The sequence below is a fragment of the Motacilla alba genome, chromosome 1 (assembly GCF_015832195.1).
Source record: "Motacilla alba alba isolate MOTALB_02 chromosome 1, Motacilla_alba_V1.0_pri, whole genome shotgun sequence".
In the NCBI taxonomy this organism is placed as follows: Eukaryota; Metazoa; Chordata; class Aves; order Passeriformes; family Motacillidae; genus Motacilla; species Motacilla alba.
The window spans coordinates 55,877,422-55,899,674 of record NC_052016.1 but is presented as its reverse complement, the minus strand read 5'-3'; the positions used below and the strand labels follow the sequence as shown (position 1 = coordinate 55,899,674).

The 22,253-nt window shown below is 41.5% G+C and overlaps 1 protein-coding gene across 1 annotated transcript in view; it reads left to right on the top strand.

Moving 5' to 3' along the window:
* Positions 1-22,253, top strand: part of FLT1 (fms related receptor tyrosine kinase 1) — a 110,668-nt gene that overhangs the window by 51,517 nt on the left and 36,898 nt on the right. The window contains exons 11-14 of the mRNA XM_038138267.1: positions 322-436; positions 9,171-9,279; positions 16,312-16,602; positions 21,413-21,559. Coding sequence (XP_037994195.1) covers positions 322-436; positions 9,171-9,279; positions 16,312-16,602; positions 21,413-21,559 — 662 coding nt within the window. The remainder of the gene's footprint in view (positions 1-321; positions 437-9,170; positions 9,280-16,311; positions 16,603-21,412; positions 21,560-22,253) is intronic.

The window sequence follows — 22,253 nt, the reverse complement described above, 5'->3', positions numbered from 1 at the left end:
AAAAATAGTATGAAGGCATGTTTTGGCCATGTCTGAAAACAGGAGCATTGGAAATGGGATGTACGTCTTGTACAGCTTGCTAAATGTGAACATTTACTCCAGAGAGCTAATTTTCAAGGAGTGTATGAGGAAGTGAATCCAATTATCAGGCTCTAAACCTCAAGATTTAATGAAAAGCAATTACACTTTCCTGGTCATTGCAGCACCTGCAGTTTTCCTGACTGATCGCTGTTTTCAAATCAAATATTTTGTCTTATGTGTTGAATTTCTATCCAACTTCTACCATCAAATCAATAACATTTCAATTTTTCTTGTCTTTAGACATGGATTTTGCTTTTATACTGAAGGATCTTTCATCCTGAAAGCTGGCAGCAACGTAGGGAACAGGATCCAGAGCATCACTGAGAGAACGGCTGTAATAGAGGGCAAAAATAAGGTATGATTCCTAGGAGCAGATAACCTTTCTGTGTGACAGCATGTGTTGAAAAGGCATTGTAAGGTGCTATCAAGGTAACAGAGAGGAAGCCAGCATTTTTATATTGTGTAGATTTGAGGACCTGCATACATGCAGATAAGTTTCATACTTGGTATTTATATGCTGAGAATATTTTTTTTTGATGGCAGTCATATAAAGGTAAATGACATGCCAAGAGAATGTATCAGTGGGATTCTCTATATCTGTTCTCTTTTTCATGGTCTGAAGTATCTTAGGGTACCTCAGAAGCACAGGGCAGGGTTCCAGGCCATCTTTGCCTCATTTTGTGCAATTGCACAATTCCATGAGGCTTTTTTTTCCTATGAGAATTAAACTATTTACACTCATTAGTCAGTTTATTCACAGATGTGGTCCTAGTTGATTAGATGGCCACATCTTTTTTGGAATAAATTTCAAAGAGCCAAAAGAATCCAGATTCTGGAAGCAAAGTTTCAGAGAAGTCTCAGTCAGAGACAGGAAGACGGGATTTATCCCAGCAGTGTTAGCCATCTGAATTTAGGTGTTAGTCCAAGCCAAGCATCCCTTTATGGGTCATGGGGACACGCAGATAATTCTGAAAGGCATGTGGGCCTGTAGTCTATTGGTGTCTAATGTGGAAGAGAAAGCCCGTGAGATTAACTTGCCAAGGGCTAAGGAGGCTTGTCCATCAGTTAAAGCCTCAAATCAAGGATACTCTAGATCAACTGCACTTCCCTGGGACAGACATGAGACTGATTTGGTGCGGCTGGGTGGCCTGTGCTACAGAGCAGCTCAGGTGTCATAACACTGTCACAGAGTCTGTTTTCATGGGCTAGTTTTGTTTGTGGCAGTAATAGCTAAAGAGGTTATAAATGTTAAAGCCTGTCTTACTCTAGACCTTTCATTTTTAATGACACCAAAATGCTTTTTGTAATTCTAAGGGCATGGGGGTTAAAGGTCTCTTTTCCTTGATGACTGCCTTCAGTTTCCTGCATATGAAAATGGGTATAAACTGTAGTTATTCTCATGTCAAGGCCCTTTCACACACCGCAGAATAAATAGGGTTTTACGTGCAGCCAAGAATCAGATCTGGGACTGCATTTTCTCCGGCTGTTTTATTATTTAGAAAGTATCACAGGTGTCCGTGGCACCATTCCAGTGTGTGGGAACAGGCTGGATCCCAGGGAGGCATTTGCTCTATTTAGCTGTCCAGCTCTACGTGCTTAAAGATCAAGGCAAAGATGGGAGCAAACAATTTCCTAGGGTACACTATCATAGGAAAGCACATGAAAAATGAAACATAAGGAGGGATTTGAAGGAGGAAAGGGAAATCATTTCAGGCACAGGAAGACACGGTCTATTCCACAGGGGGAATGATGAACAAGATGATAAGAATCAATTCTTTTCCAGCAGTGCTATGGGTGCAGTCCCACCTGCTCACAGGGTGCAGAAGAAGCTGTCTAATGACCAGATCATATTCTCCTTGGGTACCATGCATTTTGGAGACAGCAGAAGAGGAGTGGCTAAAATTTCTAAGCAACTTCCAGTCAACAGCAAATAAATTCCTCCCTGGAGGAAGATGCTAATAATGGGTCCTTGCGGTAGAACTGCAAGTCTTTGGCAAGCAGCCCTTTTTAAAACTGTGCCCAGAAATGAACCAAGGAATGGTCCTTGCACGGAAGGATTTGCAGTGAAACTTATTGGTCCTCCCTGGTATTCCTTGTCTTTTTGCTCTTTAGTTCAACTAAAAAAGGTCTACCTTGCTTCGCTTTACTCCTCCTGGTCCCTGTGGGGAGGGGGAGGTTAGTGAAACTCTGTACTCAGCTTTTTCACAGCTTTTCTTAAGTTTCTCTATTTCTGCTGCTCTTCCATAGCTTTTCAAGCACAGCTGGACTGCTATTGTAAGTAAAAAACAAATGCTCTCCAAGCCCAGGCTGCTGGCCAAGCTGAGAGCTGCATGGTTTGTGCACACACAGCTGCTTTAGAGCATCCAGGATTGTTCTTTTAAGTCCATGGGAGTCTATGGCTTTTCACTCTTCGCAGCCCAAGACTCACCCTCAGTGTCCCTGAGCAAACTCAAAGAGACAGCTCAGATGGAGCCCTTGCCCATCTGCAGCGATATTGTCAGAGTGCTAATAGCACTGAGCTCACTGAATGCAGCACGTCATGGCAAGTGTCTGTGTCTGATGGACTGCTACTGTGAGCAGTTCTATTCCTGCAAGCAGCTGTGAACAGCTCTCTGAGGCACTTCCACATCAGTGGGGCCCTGCTAAATTAACAGAGTGTCTACCCCACTTCCACATCCCAACACAGCAAGAGTGGTAAAAGCAATCTCAGAGCTCAATGGAAACAACAAAGATGTAGGAGACAAAGAGGTAGGAAATGAATGAAGAAACTCAGAAAGTTTCATATTTGGGTTGGCATGAAAGGAGAAATGCGTGTGGTCACAGGATGAGATTATTGTAAGCAAGGGAAGAGATGAACAAGGAATGATCAACAGGTTTCTTTACCAATGAAGGTAGCTGTTTTCACCTTCCTAAAGACATTGTGCCAGTTCCACGTGTTTCCTGTATGTGCAACATCTAAGTGCCTCCAGTTTGGCTTTTTGCTGTGGTAGGTTGTTTGTTTGTCTGTGGTCATCAAGGTAGCCACAAGTATATTTTAAAGTTAGAAAAACCTCAAGCCCTGTGCCTGTGCACTTAGAGTAGTGCAGGAAGCCGGCACTACATTATTCTTTGGTGACAGAGAAACCATGACAACAGTGTTTCAGTAACATTTCCGCTAAAGCCTCTCTAAGCGGACATTGAGAAACTTGAGTGGTACAATGGAAGAACTTCGTAACATAAGCCATAAGACTTAATCATAAGACAGCTCTGAAGTGATTTGATTCCCCCACCCAGTGTTTTGATTCTCGTTTTGTTGGACATTTCAGGGGCTTCCTACAAAGTTGTGCTATTCTTAGGCCTGTCGTGTAAACAGGTCACAGACACTCTCCTGTCATTCAGCTGACTAACACCCATCACTTCTCAGTGCTCCCTGTTAAAGCTGACTGCTGTGTCTAACTGAGGGCTAACACTGATTATTATTCTTTGCATGGTCAGTGCTCATTGGAATGTCAGTCAGTGAATGACCTGCAATAATAAGGTACAGAGAGCTGGTGCATTCATTGTAGTGAATGCAACTGGTAGTGGTGCATGCATTCAGTGTGCTCCGGGTGTGCAGGCACACACTGGCTTATCAAGAGCTTTGAAGGCACTTGGTACTCCTGCTACAGGGGTACAAGGGACAGGGTTCTGTAGGAGAAGTCAACAAGGATCCTGGGTGTGCAGCATGTGCAGAAGACCACTAGAAGGCAAGTTCAGATGAGGGAAAGCAAAAAGTGTGGGCCAAGAAGAAAGGATTGTAAATTCAAGGGAAGGAGACAGTAGACAGGAGGGCAGTTGAGTAAAGGAAAAGTTAGAGGGAGTGAGACAAAACCCTCTTGTTTTTGGGAACTAACCTACTGAGAACCTGAAATGAAACAGAATGTCCCTGACTGCCTCATGCCTCTGCTGCTAGCATATGTTGGAGTACCACTGACCAATAGCAGGTGTCACGAAAACTGGGTCTGTCTCACAGGGTATGCCTCCAGGTATGGTGTACAAAGGGTAGTAATGCATGAAATTGGAGCTTACCATGTGCATATGTGTGTGTGTCGGTGTGTGTGTGTGTGTAAATATATATATATGTGTGTATGTATATATATATATATGTATATATATGTATGTATATATAAGTATGTATGTATGTATGTATGTATGTATGGCTTTGTTTTCCACTGCACTAATACCTAACTGGCACAGGTTTTTAGTGGTTCCAGCACTTGTGAGTGACAAAGTCACTTGACTTCATGGAAAATGGAAAGTAATGACCCTGTAACATGATTCTGGAAGACAAAATTAAGACTCACCCTTGTGTATCTCTGGCTGGCAAAGATGTGTCAGCCTGACTGGTGGTAGTATTAAAAAGTGTAACCCTCCAAAGTGGTGTGCTAAATAGTCAGAAGAGTCAACCCCTCCTGGACATGACGGATAGGTGTAATCATGCAAAATAAAAGGATTCCATCTCTCCTGCATCTTCTATGTAAAACCTGAACATCCACCTCTCTTCCGAGTTCCCGTATTACTGATGAGATGGAGAAGCACGTGCTGTGTCTGTTCTCAGTCCTGACACACGCCAGCTGTCTGGCCAGTACATCTGTGCAGACTGGCCATTTGGAACCCAAAGAGGAAGAGAAAGCTGTTTAGCTCACTGCAGCAGCATTTTGATCTTTCTCCTCCACCAAACAGCTGGTTTTCATTAAATGTGTGAGATCTCATGAGCTTTGAGTTGTCAATAAGTCTTGGTTGAAATTGGACAATGGATTCAGACATTACTGAGCATGTGGGGGAAGAGAGGATACTAGCAGACAGATGGACAGGCTGGCAGACAGATGAACATAAGGACAGTATGATCTTCCCCAGAACCCAGGCTAAAGATAGCAGTGGGAGCCCCACTTGCCTCTCTTCAGCACATTGTAACTTCTCCTGGAGCCTTCCCGAGTGCTACTAGAATTGCTGTCAACACTTTTAAGTGAATCTTTGGGATGTACCAGCAGAGCCAAGCCCTTGGTGAGATTAAAACCAGCAGAACTTGGGGCTTGCTGCTGCTGAGCTGTGGGACAGCACAGGATGCAGAGGGAAAACAGAGCGCTGCTTGATATACAACAGCAACTCGCAGAGACTTTTCTGTATGAAAATTTCCCAGGGGGAAAGTGGGTGCTCTCCTGTGTGTACTCATGTCCTCCCATTAAGGATATTTTTGTGTTTCTCCCATGGTGGTCTTGAAGGTGAAACATGTTGACCAGATGTTTTGCACTGATGCTCCTTGCCAACATGTGAGGCATGCAGATCCTCTGTCTTTGGCACGGGCAGAGCAATCCAGCAGTGCGCTACCAATATTTAGAAATGGATCTTCCTAAATGATATTCCTTGAGACAAAGATAAATCCAAGGGCATAAAGAGAGCATATTTTCATTTATTTCCTTTCTTTTTTTAACCAATAGTTCTTCTTAAAGGCATAGCTAGAAGAGAATAGGCAATAACTGACAGACTTGCACTAACCTGCTCTATGTTGAAAGGGCAGTATTTTGCTTTTTAAATACATGGGCTGTTTCAAGAAGTCAAGGCAGCAATCTCTGAACAGAGCAAATTCATGTCAGTGTCTTAAGAGGCCTTCTGGGAGTCACATAAGAGACAAGTTGCCAAACATTTTCTGAAAACTTATTTTCCTTCTCTGCCATCAGCTGGAGCACTGGGAATCCTCTATCTCATCTACTTTGAGGAGAGAGAATTTCAAGCAGGCCCTCCAGGGGAAAGACCAGTCTACCGTGGCTCCAACAGTAATGATCTTGTCAGCTGCTTTGCATTCTCTTTACCTCCCCAGTCTTTTCCTCATCAGTTTCCACCACAAACAAATCTGTGAATTCCTCTTCCATCTCGTAGGGTTTCTGCCTTATGTCTCTTTTATTCGCCCAGCAAAGCAGCAGCAGTATGGGACTTACTTCCCTAGCCCCTGGCTTTGTGATGGGCCTGTAACATGGTGCTTCAGCAGAGATGATAGGAGTAAAAAAAAAAAAGGCATAAAGGGCCAAAACTTTGGTGGTGAATGGGGTTTGTGGAGAGATGATGCTGAAGATATTGAGCATGCCAGGAGGGATTTGCCTGTTCTGTCTGATCATGCCAACACAATTTAGACTTTCTGTATATAACGTAGTTGCAAATCCAGGGACTGAAACTCCCTGTTGTGATGCCAGATGATACAAGATTGCGAAAACTTTTTCTTCTTTTGCAGTAATAGCTGTACAGAGGGACCATGCTGCACAGACTGATCTCAAACAGCCATAGTTTCTCCATAAACAATATGCCAGGCTTAGTTTTGTACACACTGATTCTCTGGTGGGTTTTGGCTGGCAACCACAATGAAAAACACAGTCTGCACCACTGGAGGGCTCACAAACTATTTAAAGAGATGTTATCCTATCCTTGTGACTAATTTATAAGCTAAAAGATTTATACAGAGACGTGTTGTCTCTAAAATATTCTGTTCTGTTGCAAAGTCAGTCTTGCTTCCTCCTAGACACTGTGGCTTTCTCTGCCTCAGTAGAGTGAACATACTCTAGCTCTCTAGCTCTCTTAGTGCTCTCTAGCACTAAGGCCTCCTGTGTTCACAGCATTTCATCCCCTTGCCTTCCAAAGAGCCATTGCTTGCGTGGGAGTTGCTTGTTGGAAGTGATCCTTGGCCCATGCTAAAGAAGTATTTGGGACAGTGTAAGTTGGTCAAAACCAAAATGCTGCTGGGGGAAAAGCTGGCAAGTTAAATCACTGGCTTTCAATGCCAATGGATGTTCTCTCAGGCAACGTAATGCACAAGAAGAGGCATCATCTGAAAGTCACTGCAGTCATACTCCTTTAGCACAACTCTATGCACCATCAGCAGTGTAACAGAAGTAATAATCACATCACAGGGGGCTGAAGCAGTAAAACTCAAGGTAGTATGCACAATTTTCCATTAAAAAGTAATACCTAATGATATATGGACAAAATGCAGTCTGATACTTCCAAAAACTTTTCAAACCTTTGGAGTAGTTGTGGGAGGAATAGTCAGCACGTGTTTTTCAGGCTCAGAAATGCTCTGCCTCTGTGTATATGTAAAGACAGGTGTCCTGGAGTCAGAGAGCAAGGGCTTCATTCTCCGTCACTGTGGTGAAGGAGAATGGTCACAGTTGGTTCCTGGGCAAAATTGCTGTGAGGTAATACCAACGAGCAGAAAAAGGCTATTTTTTGGTGGAAAGTCTGGCATGGCAGAAGCAGTTTTTAACCACCCACATTAGCCTTCTGTGGTAGACATTGTGGGACTTCCTTCCGGTCTGAGTTAGTGTTGAAAAAACAGAGGCAGGAATCCTGGTCCTGTGCTCTGTATCCACACTTTAAAAAATTATGTTTAGAACCTGGAAGAAATTCAAAGAGAATGACAAAATATGGACAGGGCTGGGTGCAGCCTTTATAATTAGAAATTTGTAGAGGTCAGCCTACTGAATTTAGCAAAATAGGATGATTTTTTCCTAAGGGCTGTAATTATCTATCTGGTATTACGGATCCTCTTTCATCTCACAGAAGATCCAAAAAGGTAGTTTATAAAAATTATAGCTAAAAATATTATGTAGTGTATTAGCAGACAAGTAGTTGGCCACTGAGACAATTTTACAGGCTAGAGGTGCTGTTAGGATTACTTGTAATGAATTTACCACAGTGAAGTCTTCTAAAACAAATAAGTCAAAACCAAATTATTTGCCTCAACGGTGTTTGCTTGAGTAGTAGGAAAAGTAATAGACTCTCTCTACTGAAGAATGATTTTGGGAAACCAGAAGATCTATTTCATTTAGGGGCTCAACAGGAGTTTGGGGATAGCTATGCTTTCTCCCAGCAGGAGACAAAAGCAGTGCAAATGTTCAGTCAGTGTTTATACAAAAATGTAGATAAGTGGTCCTTATTTATCACTGCCTCACCCTCTTGTGTTTGTCTCTGAACTCCAGCAATCAGGCAGACTTAAAAGAATGTATTAATTGCACAGAACTTATTTTTAGGGTTTTTAGAGAAGCCAAACTATTCCAAGCAGTGGAATTCTGAAGCCCCACAATTTCCATTCGTCACTGTCCCAGCTCTGCCCGTAACTCCAGCCAAACCATGTTTTACAGAACAAGTAAAATGGCAACAGAAAGAAAGAGAATAAAGCTACCAAGTAGTAACTGGAAGCACATTACACATTACACATGAAGTCCATGTCCATGCCTCATGTCTCAGCTCCATCACAGAATGACACGTCATTTGTTTCTGCATAACTTTCCTCTTCTGCTTAGTGCCCAAGCCACTAGACCATGGCTTTCCATCACCCTAAAAGTATAACTCTTATTATTGCACTGGTTTTTATGTTTCTAAGGGCACATTAGGTGTTTTTGGTCCCTGGCCTTTCAAGGTTTCATCTTTCAAGTCATATAACTCTGAGAAAATATTTAGTGTGCTGACCTCTTAAGATGGTGATAGAATATAACATAACTAAAATGGACATATTATTATAGAACAGAAATATTAAGTCCAAGGAAACAGTACAAAAGAAGATGAGCAAACATCTCTTTTGCTGCTGGTCTGTCTCACCTGACACTTATGTGGGAAAATGAAAGAAATCCAACAAGTTTAGTGCTAAATTGAGCTACTTTTTTCCCCCAGGATTATCCAAATGCCTGAGGCATGCCTCTCCTATTCCCTTTGCAGTCTGGCTCTCCTACAGGCTGCTTATCTCCTTGTGTGAAACACATTCTGTCATGCTTCATGTCTTGTAGCTTACCATTACATCACCAGCGAGAGATAAATCAATCTGAAAGACACACCCAAAGATTTTTGGTCATGATGGCTTTGATGATATAAGGGTCACCCAAGGAGCTTTTTTTCCTGTTATTCTTCTATCCTTTGCAAAACTGTGTATGGTAACATCTCCTTTAAATAGACCCAGAGGTGCCCATCGCTGAACGAATGGAAAGAGTGGATCATGGGACAGCCAATGGTGACTTAGGAAAAAGAGAAGGCAAGCTTTAAGTGAGTTCTTGAGCCAAGGAGAGCTAAACCTCTTCTTTCTTTTGCAGACTGCTAGCACTCTTGTTGTAGCTGGAGCCAAATCGTCAGGAATCTACAGCTGTGTGGCATCCAACAAAGTGGGGAAATCTGAAAGAAATGTCAGTTTTATTGTAACAGGTAAGATCTACTCCTCTAGAGTCAAACGTGTTTCCTGATCCTGGAGTTATAACTGTTAGGTTGTTGTGGCTTTGTAATACACCACTGTTTCAGAATTGCTGTAATGTATGCACTTGTAAGCTCATACCACGCTTTTGGGTGGTGCTGGTAGGTTTCATAGCTGCTGCTCCAGATTTCTAGGGATGCCAATTTGGTGAATGACTCACTCCTCCCTTAAGCATCAAGCATGACAGAAATTACAAATACAGCAATGAGTAATTCCCCATTTTGGTTCACCTCTGCAGTCATTTCATGCGTGAAATTTTAGTGTATTTTTGCCCACCAGTAAGCCAGTATCATGTGTGACATTGACAGTGTCTACAACCTCATTCTGTTGCCCACCAGGATATCTCACAACACAGAGCCTAGAACAGTGCCAGTGTCTGCAGGCAGCATGGTGCTAGAGATGTCTGGGGTACCTCTCATAGACCTCAGGGACAATGGCAACTTATGGGTGGAAAAGTGTCAGGATACAGACTACAGAGTTTTGTTTCCTCTTCTGAGAAAGACAGCCTGGAATGCCATTTGCGCCATGGCACTGAGAATTCCTCTGGTGTTATCTTCACGTATGAGTATGCTTTCTGTTATTTTTGCATTATGAGATGTGTTTGGAGTTTTCACAAACAAATGACTTAATGTTTCACTTCAGGAATTTCTGAAAAAAGCCCACAGTGTGGCTTTGGGAATAACTACTGCATTATTCAGCAACATAAAGTCTGCACTTGCAATTACAAAGGATTTGTTTTCTGTCAAAAGTTTAGTTTTGTTTATAAAGCAGTAGTTTTATAAACTTAGGCTGTTGGCAATTTTCAGGGTGGATCATTAAAGTAATGTAATTCATTCAAAAAGATGAGAAAAAGCAAAAAGGCTAAAATATTTAGATGCTTTAATCCCCAGATCATAATCTCCGGGGTTTTTATGTTGTCATTCTCTTGCTTATAATTCTGATGAGTGATTTTAGGGAAACTCATTCTATTTCTATTCTGGGAGATATCAAAAGAGAGTAGACACACTGTCACTAGATTTGATTAAAAAAAAAAGGAAAGACTACTTAAAAAAATGTTCTCCCTCCTAAACTCTGTGTTTTTAAAATATTCTGACAAGCTGAATCATAGAATACCAAGTTGAAAGGGGCCTCAAGGATCATCTGGCCTAACCTGTCTTGGGAAAAGCACAGCATCCTGTCCAGATGGATCTTAAAAGTGTCCCAAGTTGGGGAATCCACCACTTCCCTGGGGAGATTATTGCAATGACTGATTGTCCACATAGTGAAAAATTTCTTCTTGTGTACAATCAGACTCTCCCCAGGAGTAACTCGTACCCATAAGCCCTCATATTTTCAATGTGTCTCCTTGTAAAACAGGAGTCTCCAGCTTCTTTAAATACTGGAACATGTTGATAAAGTCTCCCCTAAGCCTTTCCTCAAGGCTGCACAAACCCAGTTCTCTCAGCCTCTCCCCATATGGCAGACTTTCCACTCCTTTGATCATCTTTGTGGCACCTCTCTGGACCTTTTCCAGACTTTCCACATCTGTTTTGTATAGAGGGGACCCAAACTGAATGCAGTATTCTGGATATGGCCTGACAAGTTCTGATTAGAGTGTAATGACTTCTTTATCTCTGCTGGTGATGCCCTTGCTGTTACAACCCAGCGGCCTGTTGACTAAAAGAGAAGAAAAGATAGCTTGGGCACCAATACCTTTCTCTGGCATCTCCAGGATTTTGTAGTCTTCCTTGCGTCTGCCCAGATTCCATCTGGCTTCCATCCAGCTAGCGGTATCACTCCTGCCCACACAGAAGAGTAGCCGTGAGTAGTAGTCAGTGCTCTTGACAAGTTGTGGCACTGCCTCAGCAACATTTCAGGCCTCAGCTACCAGAAGGCAGCATGACTCCATCATGCCAGCAGATGGGCACTACTGCGAGCACTTGCCATTTCTTTTTTAGGTATTCACTGTTGTGCTTCTCGTACAGTTTCACCTGGCAGACTTCGTTTGTGGGTGTCTACAGCTGTTAAAGCTCCATGTCATAACACACTTTCAGATTTAGAAAGTGTCACTTATCTATAAGTACAGAAAATTGGTAAGAAGCATGAGAAGTATAAACAGATAAGTGACACATAGGCAGGTTGTTTGTTAAAGTGCAGAAACAAGAAATATGTCTCCTTGTTCTATTAATGGAAGTGACAAGAACATTTGCCACCTTGAAGATGACTCTTGTCCCCACTCTCAGTTTTGCTTTCATCCCTATCCTCACATCGTGTATGTTTGGACAGAACGCTGAACACCACACAGTTCTCCATAAATTCATATGCCAACGATAGTTTCATTTTTGTGTGGGCACTTCACATGAAACTTTGAGAAGTCATTGAGAATGCTGCTCTTTCAATGTGCAAGGGGCTGAATTTGGCCTTTTTTAACTCTTACTCCTCAGTTTTCACAATATGACATGGAAGATCCTGAAACCAAATGAAGCTGTACTTTGATGGACCCCATTCATTGTATCCAAATCTCCCTTCCAAAGTTTTGATGGTGGTTTCAATTATTTTAGTGCAGTGACATGAAGGATGTAGCATTCTCAGATCTTAAACAAGGATGGAAGGAAATCCTTCTCCTTGATACTAAAGCTTGCACAAGAACATGCAGAATGTTATGACTTCCCTTTGAAGAATCTTATATTGGCTGGTGTTCAGAATGAGGAGTGTCAGCTTTATTATGTCTTGGAATTTCTTAACATCTTGACTGGTGGCAAAAATTCTTTATAGGGCAGTGGAGTTGAAATGCATTTGTCCTATGAGTTCCTGGAGCTGAGCACTTCAGTTGTGTGACATGGAAAGTCCTGATCATCCTCTGACACTCACTTGCATTGATTGAAAGCAGTGTAAACAATACTGTTGTTTGGTCCCCGCAAAAAATCCAGTCATGCTCTCCATAATTCTCCTCCATCAGGCTGAGACCAAACTGCTATGGCTGGGTACAGCCTGTGTTTCACATCAAGAAACAAACATGTCCAGAATGTGCTGAAAAATGCACTGAGGGAGTACAAACCTGAGAGCCTTACATGCTGATGGATGTGAACAGGACACTGCAAAGTATTTCCTTCTGATGAGTCCAAAACCAATACTTCAGGGTTTTTGTGACAGCTTAGGGCTAGTTTATCTTATGTTGTTGAATCTTCTGGTGCCATTTGAAGTCAGCCTGAGCCATGCAAAAGTGTCTAAAAGTAAAAGAAGTGTCTAACCAGGAGGGGATGATTCCTTGTAGGAAAAGGAGCTGCTGCCCTCTGTAAAAGGGACACACCAGGAATTACTCCAAAGAGTAGATGGAGACAAAGACTGTTCTGAACAGGGAAATCCCTTTCCTTGAAGGCAATCTCCCTCAGCCCTTGTCCTGGGGAAGAGAAAATGCACGTGCTCCAGTGAAGTGGCTGCAGTGGTGAGAAGGGTCTCTTTTTTGTAGGCAGAAACCATTAGGAAGGTGGTGAAAGGCAGAACGTGTCCCAGCAGCACTAGTTTGGAGTTGACAAGTTCCACTCCTTCAGGGAAAGGTAAACATAAGGAAATTACTGCCAACAGAGAGAACCTAGGAAGAACAAGCACTTTCTTTAGTTACTGTAAATATCATTATTTCTGGGCTTAAAGTGAAACCTGCCCATCTTTTCCTAGGAAGTTTGAGAATGGTATACATGATTTTATACACTGTGCCTGAGGGTGTATGACACAAAGACCATGGACTTTGGAGTAGCTTTCCTATGGCTTCTGTCAGACAAAGGGCATTTTTGGTGTATTGTCACTGACTTAGCTCTAAAAGCAAATCATTTTTCAAGACTCAAAAGTAGCTGTGAAATTTATATCAAAGCAATGTAGAAAGGTGATTTCTGAAAGCTCTCCTGCTGACTGGTATGGAAGCAGTCTCTGTAACAACACCTTTATGCCAAATTTAATTGCATTAGCACCCTTTCCTCCAGCCTGCCCCTTTCCCTACATTTTGGGCTGTTTTGCTGGCACACAGCAGGCCCATGGGTGTGTTTGCAATTACAGAGGGTGAAACAGGAACAGCTCTGCCTTATCTCCCTGGTTTCCCAATGTCACTAAGCGCATTTTATTTTGAGATTCCTGATGGTGCTTGGCAAAGATAAACAAAATCTTCCATCAGGAAACCTGGGAGCTATTTCCACAGGAAGCTTCAAATCACTAAAGTAAATAAAACCCTTTTACATTATTCCCAGCCACGTTATTTAGCTAGCCTGAGCCTGTAACAATCGGTGAGATAGGTGTCATATATTAGGAGGCTCGTAGCCTTTAAACAAATGATTCTTTTGGAATCCTGAGCATTTTGCTTCTGTCCCTAGATTTATTCAGAAAATAGTCTTCACAGAAGGCACATTGAGGAAGAGCTCCAAACCTGACAACATAAAAGTAGTTGTAACTGTGTTATTCTGTTGGCATGCTATCCTTTTAAGCTAAACATAGTTCATTTGCCTCAGTCCCCAGGGATCTTTAGTTTCATCTCAAGAGTTTTGCTTGGCTCTTTCTGAGGACTGGCATCTTCAAAAGCAAAAATTATCACTATTTCTAACCAATACCCTGGCTTTCCCAGCACACATCAAAACAATTTGAAATGTACTGTGAGTAAGATGCAGCACCTTCTTTCTTCCAAGTACTTCTCCAGATTCAAAATGTTGGCCATTTGATTGTTTTTAAGTGTGTCTGAATTTAATGCTTTTTGACAAAATCAAGTACAGGATTCACTTCATCTAACTTTTATCCTACAGTTAGGTACTAAGCCTAAGCTGATCATGTAGGATCTCTTCATAATTAAGCATGAGGGACCAGGATATCTGGCATTTGACCCATCTTAAAGGGACAGTTTGCACTGCCCTCTGGAGAAACCTGTGTCACACCCTGGACTGTAAACTTCTGCCCACATACAGAACACAGAATATCTATATTCTAGTAAATGTCTGTATTTTGGCAGCTGAGGCTAAATACGATGCATTCCATGTATGGAGGTGTTTCATCTTAATAGCACTTCCAGTCAGTATGTTCTTAATTGAGATTAGAATCTGGCACCACACACTCTTACATATCAAACAGGACCCTGATGGTTTTCACTCACAGACGAGTTCATGAAATTTGAAGTTTTTCTTAAAGCTTTGTTTGCCAGAGAGAGAAAAGCGGTATCCCAATGGAATGTAAGTGGAACAATTTAACCCCAGGCTTTAATACCCAGTCTAATATTTTAGTGTCACTGCCTCCACTAGGTTGATGTTTGGACTGCACCCCTGAACTGCAGCTGATGACAGGCACACACTTTGCTCCCACTGCAGGGGCACGATGAGTTCAACCAGCAGAAATCAGGCCTCTCCCTGGGAGGCATCTACTGTCAGGAGAAATTTCAATCCAGGGCTAGAAGGAGCTCGTTTACCCTCTGTTCAACTCAGGGATAGATGTGGAAAATAGGATGTTAAGGGGGACAACTGATGCCAGGCTTCCAACAGGCAGAGAGCAAGGAGCAGGTTATGCTTATGGTTCCCCTGGAAGACAAGGCAGCTCTGTTTGCAATGTGGGGATTTAGGGAGAAGCTGTGTGAAGGATTGGTCAATCAATGAGAGAGGGTAATGAAAAATTATGTGGGATATTATTCACTTGAGAGGTACTTTTTACACATTCCTGCTGAAGTGACATTAAACCTGAAGCAGCAGCACTGGTAAGAATGAACTGAATGGAAGTCAGCATTGCGCAGTTCATGATCCTAAGAAACAAGAAAAGAAGGTATAGTTCTCCCTTATGAAAGAAGAAGCCATTCTTAGGATTTCAAGTCAAGTTTACAGCCAAGTGCCGTAGCAATTAGTAGTGAAAGAACAATTGAAAATGGCCACAGTTGATGTCACTTGACCGAGAAGAAGGAAATGACTTTATCAGAATATTGGCTACAAATAAACCAAGAGAGGTTGCATTCTAGGAGTAAAACTTGGAAGTGCTTTCTCTCAGGAACTTACTTCTACTTTCACTGAGGTCAGTGGTGTAAGTGCCTTGCTTACAGGAGGGATGAGCCCCAGGTGGAGGCAGCTGGGAGGCAGCTGACACCACCACAGCTCTGCACCACTCCCCAGGTGGAGGAAGTTGCAAGTGACATTACAATAAACTGCAAACAGGACCTTTTCAAGTAGGACTTTCTGCATTGTTGGCTAAATTACTCCTGCCTGAGCCATCTGCTGTGAAGTGAAAACTTAAGCCGTGTCTACACTTAGTAAATTATTAGTGCAATGATCCTTGGTTCCTCTCAGGTGGAAATATTTTTCACCTGTGATAATGCCAAAGAAAATAACTTCATCCTAGTGCTGCCCACACACAGCTGGTCACCCAGGGCAGAGGGTACTGCTTCTGCTTACCTCTTGGGTGCCTGGTAGGTTTTAAATGCAGGGAGGGTAAGCACCTCTGTTCCAAGGGAAATCTCAGGCATGTGATCACGGATGTTGTAATTTCTCAGGACTTGAAGCGTTTTTAAGAAATAGACATACTTTATCTGAATATTTGTGAATAACAAGAAAACAGTATAACCAAGCATGATGAAATGCAGTATTTTTATACTGCCCTCTTGAGATTCCTTTTCTCTTATGTGGTTCACAAGCTGGAGCTGTGATTAGAATATTTCTCCTTTTTCATAGTCCCACTGTGCTGTCTTTAAATAATTCTGCTTTTGGTACCTTGCCCCAGTCTGTCATAACTTGGCATAACATTTATACAAACTCATTACTTCCAAGAGCAACTTCAGTTTACACCAAGTGACATCTGAGGCCAAGTGTATCATAACTCCAAGAAAAATTATGAGAATAGCTGGAGCTGAGTGTATGAAAGGAAAGATTACACACCTGAGCAGGAAGACAACGACATTGATTAGTTCAAACACTTCCTGATAAAGGGGAAACATAAGCTGTGTTAATTTTGGCTCATTAGTTTCATATAAACTAAAAAGTGTTCTTGATTTTTGACAGATGTACCAAGTGGATTCCATATTAGTTTGGAAAAAATGCCCATTGAAGGAGAGAATTTGGTATTGTCCTGTTCGGCCAACAAATTCCTGTACAAAGACATTGCTTGGATTTTACCTAGGACAGTCAACAATCAAACAAAAGCAAAAAAGTCTCACAACAGGGAGTACTCCATCACCCTCACTCTGACCATCAAAAACGTTTCCCTGGCAGACTCAGGCACCTATGCCTGCCGAGCAAGGAACATATACACGGGGAAAGAAGTGCTTCAACAGAAAGACGTTACAATCAGAGGTGAGCACTGCAACAAAAAGGCTGTTTACTCTCGGATCCTCAAATATAAAAGCACAAGGAATGATTGTACAACACAAAGCAATGTAAAACATTAAAGGACTCATTAAACAGTAAGAGATGTCTCATATCATCTTGATTTTTGTATTACTGTTGCTACCTTTCAAGCCCTGAGGCGGTGCTCATTTCCCCATGGGTTGGAAATAGGAGGAATAGCAAACAAAATCCTAACGCGTGAGCTTCCGGTTGAGTTCAGACGGGTGTTTTCTGCTTTGAAAAGGCACATGGAAGCTGGGGTTTGGAAGATCCCCTGTGCTACATTTTACATGCCGTTATTTTTTCTCTTGCTGTCTCCTACTGAGCAATAAGGAAAACTTTGGATCAATCTTTTCTTCCGCTTTGATATCAGCCTCATCAAAAGTGTCAAAGCTGAATAAACTGATTAACTTTAAAAACTGCTGTTTTCAGTCAACAATGGACATTTAATAAGCTAACTTGAATGTGCAGAATGAGCACAATTCAGTTTGAGATTGACTGGACTACATATTTTTTATTTTAATCTGATCTTGATGGACTTATAAATATTACCTGCTGAGCAAGTTCTAATACTTATTTATTTGAAATTATTTTCTACACTAAAGTACATTAATCTTAAAAACGTATCTTCTAAAAGAAGTATGCAGGGAAGAAATAAAAATGTTGATATAATGGACAGACTTATCATATCATTTATAATAATGATGATTTTACAACTGACAGACATGAACCATGTTTCTCCAAATAAATCCAGGTAGACTTCCAGTTGCTGTGTTGGTCAATTTTTAAAGTCAGTTCTGCACTAATGTAAAAAACTACTGATAAAAGTGTGAGTGTTGCTTCTGGCCTGAAGATTCAGGAGTTTGTAATGTTGTAATTATTTTATTAAAGGAGGAATGTTACACTAACATGACTGACAAGGTTTTAGCCAGCACGGTTAGTTAATACATTTTTAAAATACAAATTCAAAATCGATGCCATTAAAAATATTCATTGCTTTTGGTATGCAAATGACAATTGGATTTATTATGGGGATTAAGAACAAGCAAAACTGCTGAAGGACAATTAAGGGCAACCTAAGAATTCCTTGTGAGCTTTTCCCGTTTTCTTTTCCTTTGTCATGATTTTGCTATGAGATGTTTCTGTGTGCTATAAATTCTGTGTAAGGAAAAAGTTACTATTTTTAATAGATCTGATAACTTTATTTTTTTACAATTACATAGCTTTTATTATTTTTGGTTACATTTATGATCGATCATTTATATAGCATTTACATAAGCCATAACAAAACAGACCACAATGACCAAAATAGCTGCAGCAAAGAAACAAAGTGGCTGTGCTTTTAAAATAGAGGGTGACAACATGACAGTTTCTTGTGCTTGGGAACTCACCAGACTATTTCCTCCTTTAGGTATCGAGACCGTGTCCCACGGCTAAACTTGCCTTTCACGTGGGAATTGCTTTTGTCAAGTGTGAAAGGATAAACAATAGCATTTCCCCATAATGCCAGTTTCATGGAGCCTAAAATGCTTAGAAAACAATTGGTAACCTGGAAGTTGTCAGAGTAAAGAAAAGAATAATCATTTATATCTTGAAATGTCACCTATAGCCTGCTTGTATACAGTAACTCTTTTGTTCATTATTAGCGTGATGGCTTCCAGAAACAATTCGTTCTTGCAAAAGGATCAGGCTCTCTTTTTTTCCTAAAACATGCCTAAAATGCAAGTGAAGTCGTTGGCGACTGCTTAAAAACGGAGCAAGCTCACTCTTTAGCATTTGCAATTCTTCAGAAGAACTACAATACAGAATCCCCTTTTTTCCTAGGGTGTTTTGTGGGAAGACATTTGATGGCGAGGTGGGCGGTGATGACAGGACATTACGAATTTTCCATGGCCTTGGGAGCCGAAGCACGATGATTTGTAGCAGCCAGTTGCCAGGCAATATGAGTTTGGGTCAAAAAAAAAAAAAAAGAAAAAAAGAGATGTGGCAATTAGACTGTTCTTCTGTGAAGTTGTTGTGCATTGCAATGATGTATGTCACTGCTGAGTGGAGGTCCCACCAGCCTGGGCTCGACCAGCACTCAGAGGGCCACGCTGTGCAAGGATGTCCTAACATCCCAATGTGGCTGTCCGTGTTGGAAGGCACAGAGAAAGCTTACTGGAAACCTTTGAGGAAAGCAGTTCTTGGTGGCAGGATAAAAACTACCGATGTCACTTTTGATGTCCTTGGATGACTCGAGAATCTCATGGGTTTGGGGAGTTGCCCTGCCTTCTGCTGTGTAATATATTATTTAGGGAGAAAGGTGTGAATTATATTTCTTCTTCTTTTTTTTTTTTTAAGTGTTTAAAATAAAGCATGTATTTATATTTTTGTACTGATTAATAAAAAATAAGTGAACAGACTACATAATCCTAACAAAGGGCAAAAATGGATGGAATGCAAATGTAAACCTAAAATTAACAAATTGTAATTTTTTCCCTTGGTTTGCTTTTAAAAATGCAAATTTCCCCTCCCTACCACCCCAGGTCAGAAAAGTACTCTGATACCAGTGTCCTCTTCTCCCCTCTGTGATTCCCCTGTCACTCCCCTGGGCCAAATTCTGCCTACAATGAAGTTCCTCAGGGTAACTGAGAGCAGAGTTTGGCCAGCGAGGCAGCATTTGTGGGCAAGCATGAAGGCTGGGGTCAGATCCTAGGGGCTGCCCTGGGAGATGAGCCCCACACTCTGCTGGTGGCCAGGCTAGCCCCTTGGCTTTGGAGGGAGCAGAGTAGGACATTGGAAACTGTCCCCCTTGGCTTCACTGCAAAAATGAACAGGAGAAAACAGGTGGTTTGCAAAAGAGAATAATCCTCAGGTTGACCAAGTCCTTGAAAAATCAGCTGATTGTAGCAGAGAAATTATTGAAAGTATGTGAATGATGACTTAAGTTTTAAGCAAAAAAGTTTTTCTTAATATGAAATCCCATCTTTAGTGTATGGCTATAAACAAATTAAAATTAATCACAACTCACAGAACGTGTGATTTGCCTTTGTTGTGTCATCTTGTCCGCCTTCATTTTGGATGTCTGGGCTGGGGCGTCTGTCAGGGACTGCTGATAAATGCTGAGTTCTTCTCAGCACGTGTATGTGGACGTGCCTCAGACTGTGCCTGTTCATCGTGTTGTGAAAAATGAGAACTAAACAAAAATTGAGGCGAAGTATCAAAGAGAAGAGGGCAGTCTTCTTGGCTGCAAGGCAAATGTAGTTGACTCTGTCACTGTGTAGGTGTGTGATGAAGAATTTACAGTGCCTCTCATAAGCAATGCTGTTTGGGAAGAGAGAACAAATTGTCTACCAGGCTGTAAAGAACAAATATCATTGCCTGTGGAAATTACTGGCTTGCAGCTCAGAAGTGCCCAAAAGCCACAGTCACTGCACAGTCATGACTATGTCAGAATTAATTTTAAGGGTCAAGGGCATTGCAAAAATATCCCACTTTAAAGGTGGTTTTAGTGCTGTGGGGCTCATGCGCACTGAAAAATCTGGTGGTACATAGGGGTTTAACATTTCTGGAGAGTTTTTATTTATGGCTGGTAACAGAATAATTTTAAAGATGGCTAGAATAATTATGTGTGATGGCTAGATTTTCTGTAAGGAAAAATAATAATCTTCCAAACACAGAATATCAGAAATTCAGCTGCTACTGAACTTGATATATTGGCATCTATTGCAGCCTGAACAAAAATATTTGCAAACAGTTGATTTCTGCTTTTTTTTTTTTTGTTGTTTTATTTCATATTTGGAATCTGTGTATTACCATCTTAGTAATTGCTGATCCTGGCAGTATCCTTGAAGGGAAAGATTGCAAATAATTGAGGAATTTGAGGGAATCTGTAGAGCATTTCCACCTGTGACACTACTCAGGAGCTCCCTAAATTCTCCATGACTGCTTTAAATGGACCAAAATACCAAAAATAATAATGTGAGAGTTGCAAATGTGAATGAAAGATGTTGCCATATAATGTGCATAAATGTAAATATTTTGACCTTTGTTAGAACTGCCTTCAGCACTGTATGAAATGAGGGAAGGAGAGGCAAAGGGCTGAAATGATCATGAGATTGTTTTGTTTCTTTCCAAGATGACTTTAACACGAGGTTTGTAGTGTGTTTTTGAAATGCTGTGGTGTGGTTTGGCCAGGTCTGATTATGTTCAGCCAAATATGCGAAATGCAGAAGTGGAATAATTTATGAAGACTTTGGTACAAAGCTTATGTGCTCATGATTGTTTTAGATTATGTGAGTTTACTGAATATGATTTGTAACTGTACTCTCTAAAGTAAGTAAATTATCAAAGTCACATTCATGCATATCACGGTGTATGGAGCAGCAAAGTGCTATCAGCAGCACAGAGATACACTGCTACAAGGGTGTTTTGATGATTCTTCAAATCTTTGGTGTCACAGTTTGTTACATTTGGTGATGAGAAACTGAGCTTTCATAGAAAGTCATTGCTTTCGATACAAACAAGTGTGGTTGGTCACAGAACTGAGAAAATCTTTTGAACACTGTCATCACTGGGGGTTCATTGGTCACCATAGCGTGCTATTGCTGAGTGATGGGAGTTCTCTGCACACACCAAACACTCCTGAGCTAAGTAGAACAGTAAATAAAATCAGTGAAAAATGAGCTTGGTAGAAGAGCTGTAGCAATCTCTAATACCAGTAAAATGAGTGTAGGGGAGATAATTTAATCTCCACCATTACAAGAATGTAAAACAAAGGTGTTGTTTTGTCTTATAGCTCAAGAGGCACCAGCCCTGCTGCGGCAGCTTACGGATCAGACAGTGAACGCCAGTAACTCTGCCATGTTGGAGTGCCAGGCTCGTGGTATTCCTGAGCCCCAGATATCCTGGTTTAAAAACCATGAGGAAATACAGCAAGAACCAGGTGAGAGCTTTGTGTACTCACCTACCTCTTACAGCAGGCTTTTTATTTACCCATCCTCCTCAGGTAGCCATTTGCAGAGTCATTGGCACCAGCACCTAGATGTAAGGAAGGCAGGCAGCAACCCAGGTGCTCCAGACAATCCTGTCTCACTCCAAAACAGGAGCCAGGCTGGAGATCTAGACACAACTGGTCTTTATGGAATCGGTGAAACATTTTTCATCTTAAAAGAGTCATCTCCAGAGAAACATAGTTACCTCCATTTCTTATAGAGGGAGCCCAAGGAACAGGGTCTTGGCCAGCAGATATGGAAGTACCAGTAGGAGTCTGTGGTCAGGTACTTGAAGTCTGTTCATGAGTCAAAAACTATCCAGGAGACTAAATCCATATCTGGGGTATCCAAAATCCAAATGCATCTACCAGCGGCAGAAAAATTCAGGTCTCATGCAACAGAAAGGAACAGCTTCCCAGGTGGCATGTTGCAACAACAGGAAAACTTTGGGAGCTGTTTACTTATGTTCCTGGAATGTAGCTTCAAAGATCAGCTAAGGCTAAATGTCCAGCTGCTGGCATCATAGTCATGGAAGTGTTCCTTGGATATTTCAGATGGAAATGAATGACAGAAGAAAAGGCAAAACCTTTCTCATGGGAATTCATGCACATTTGGTACAGAAGCACACACTGAGATAGTGTTAAA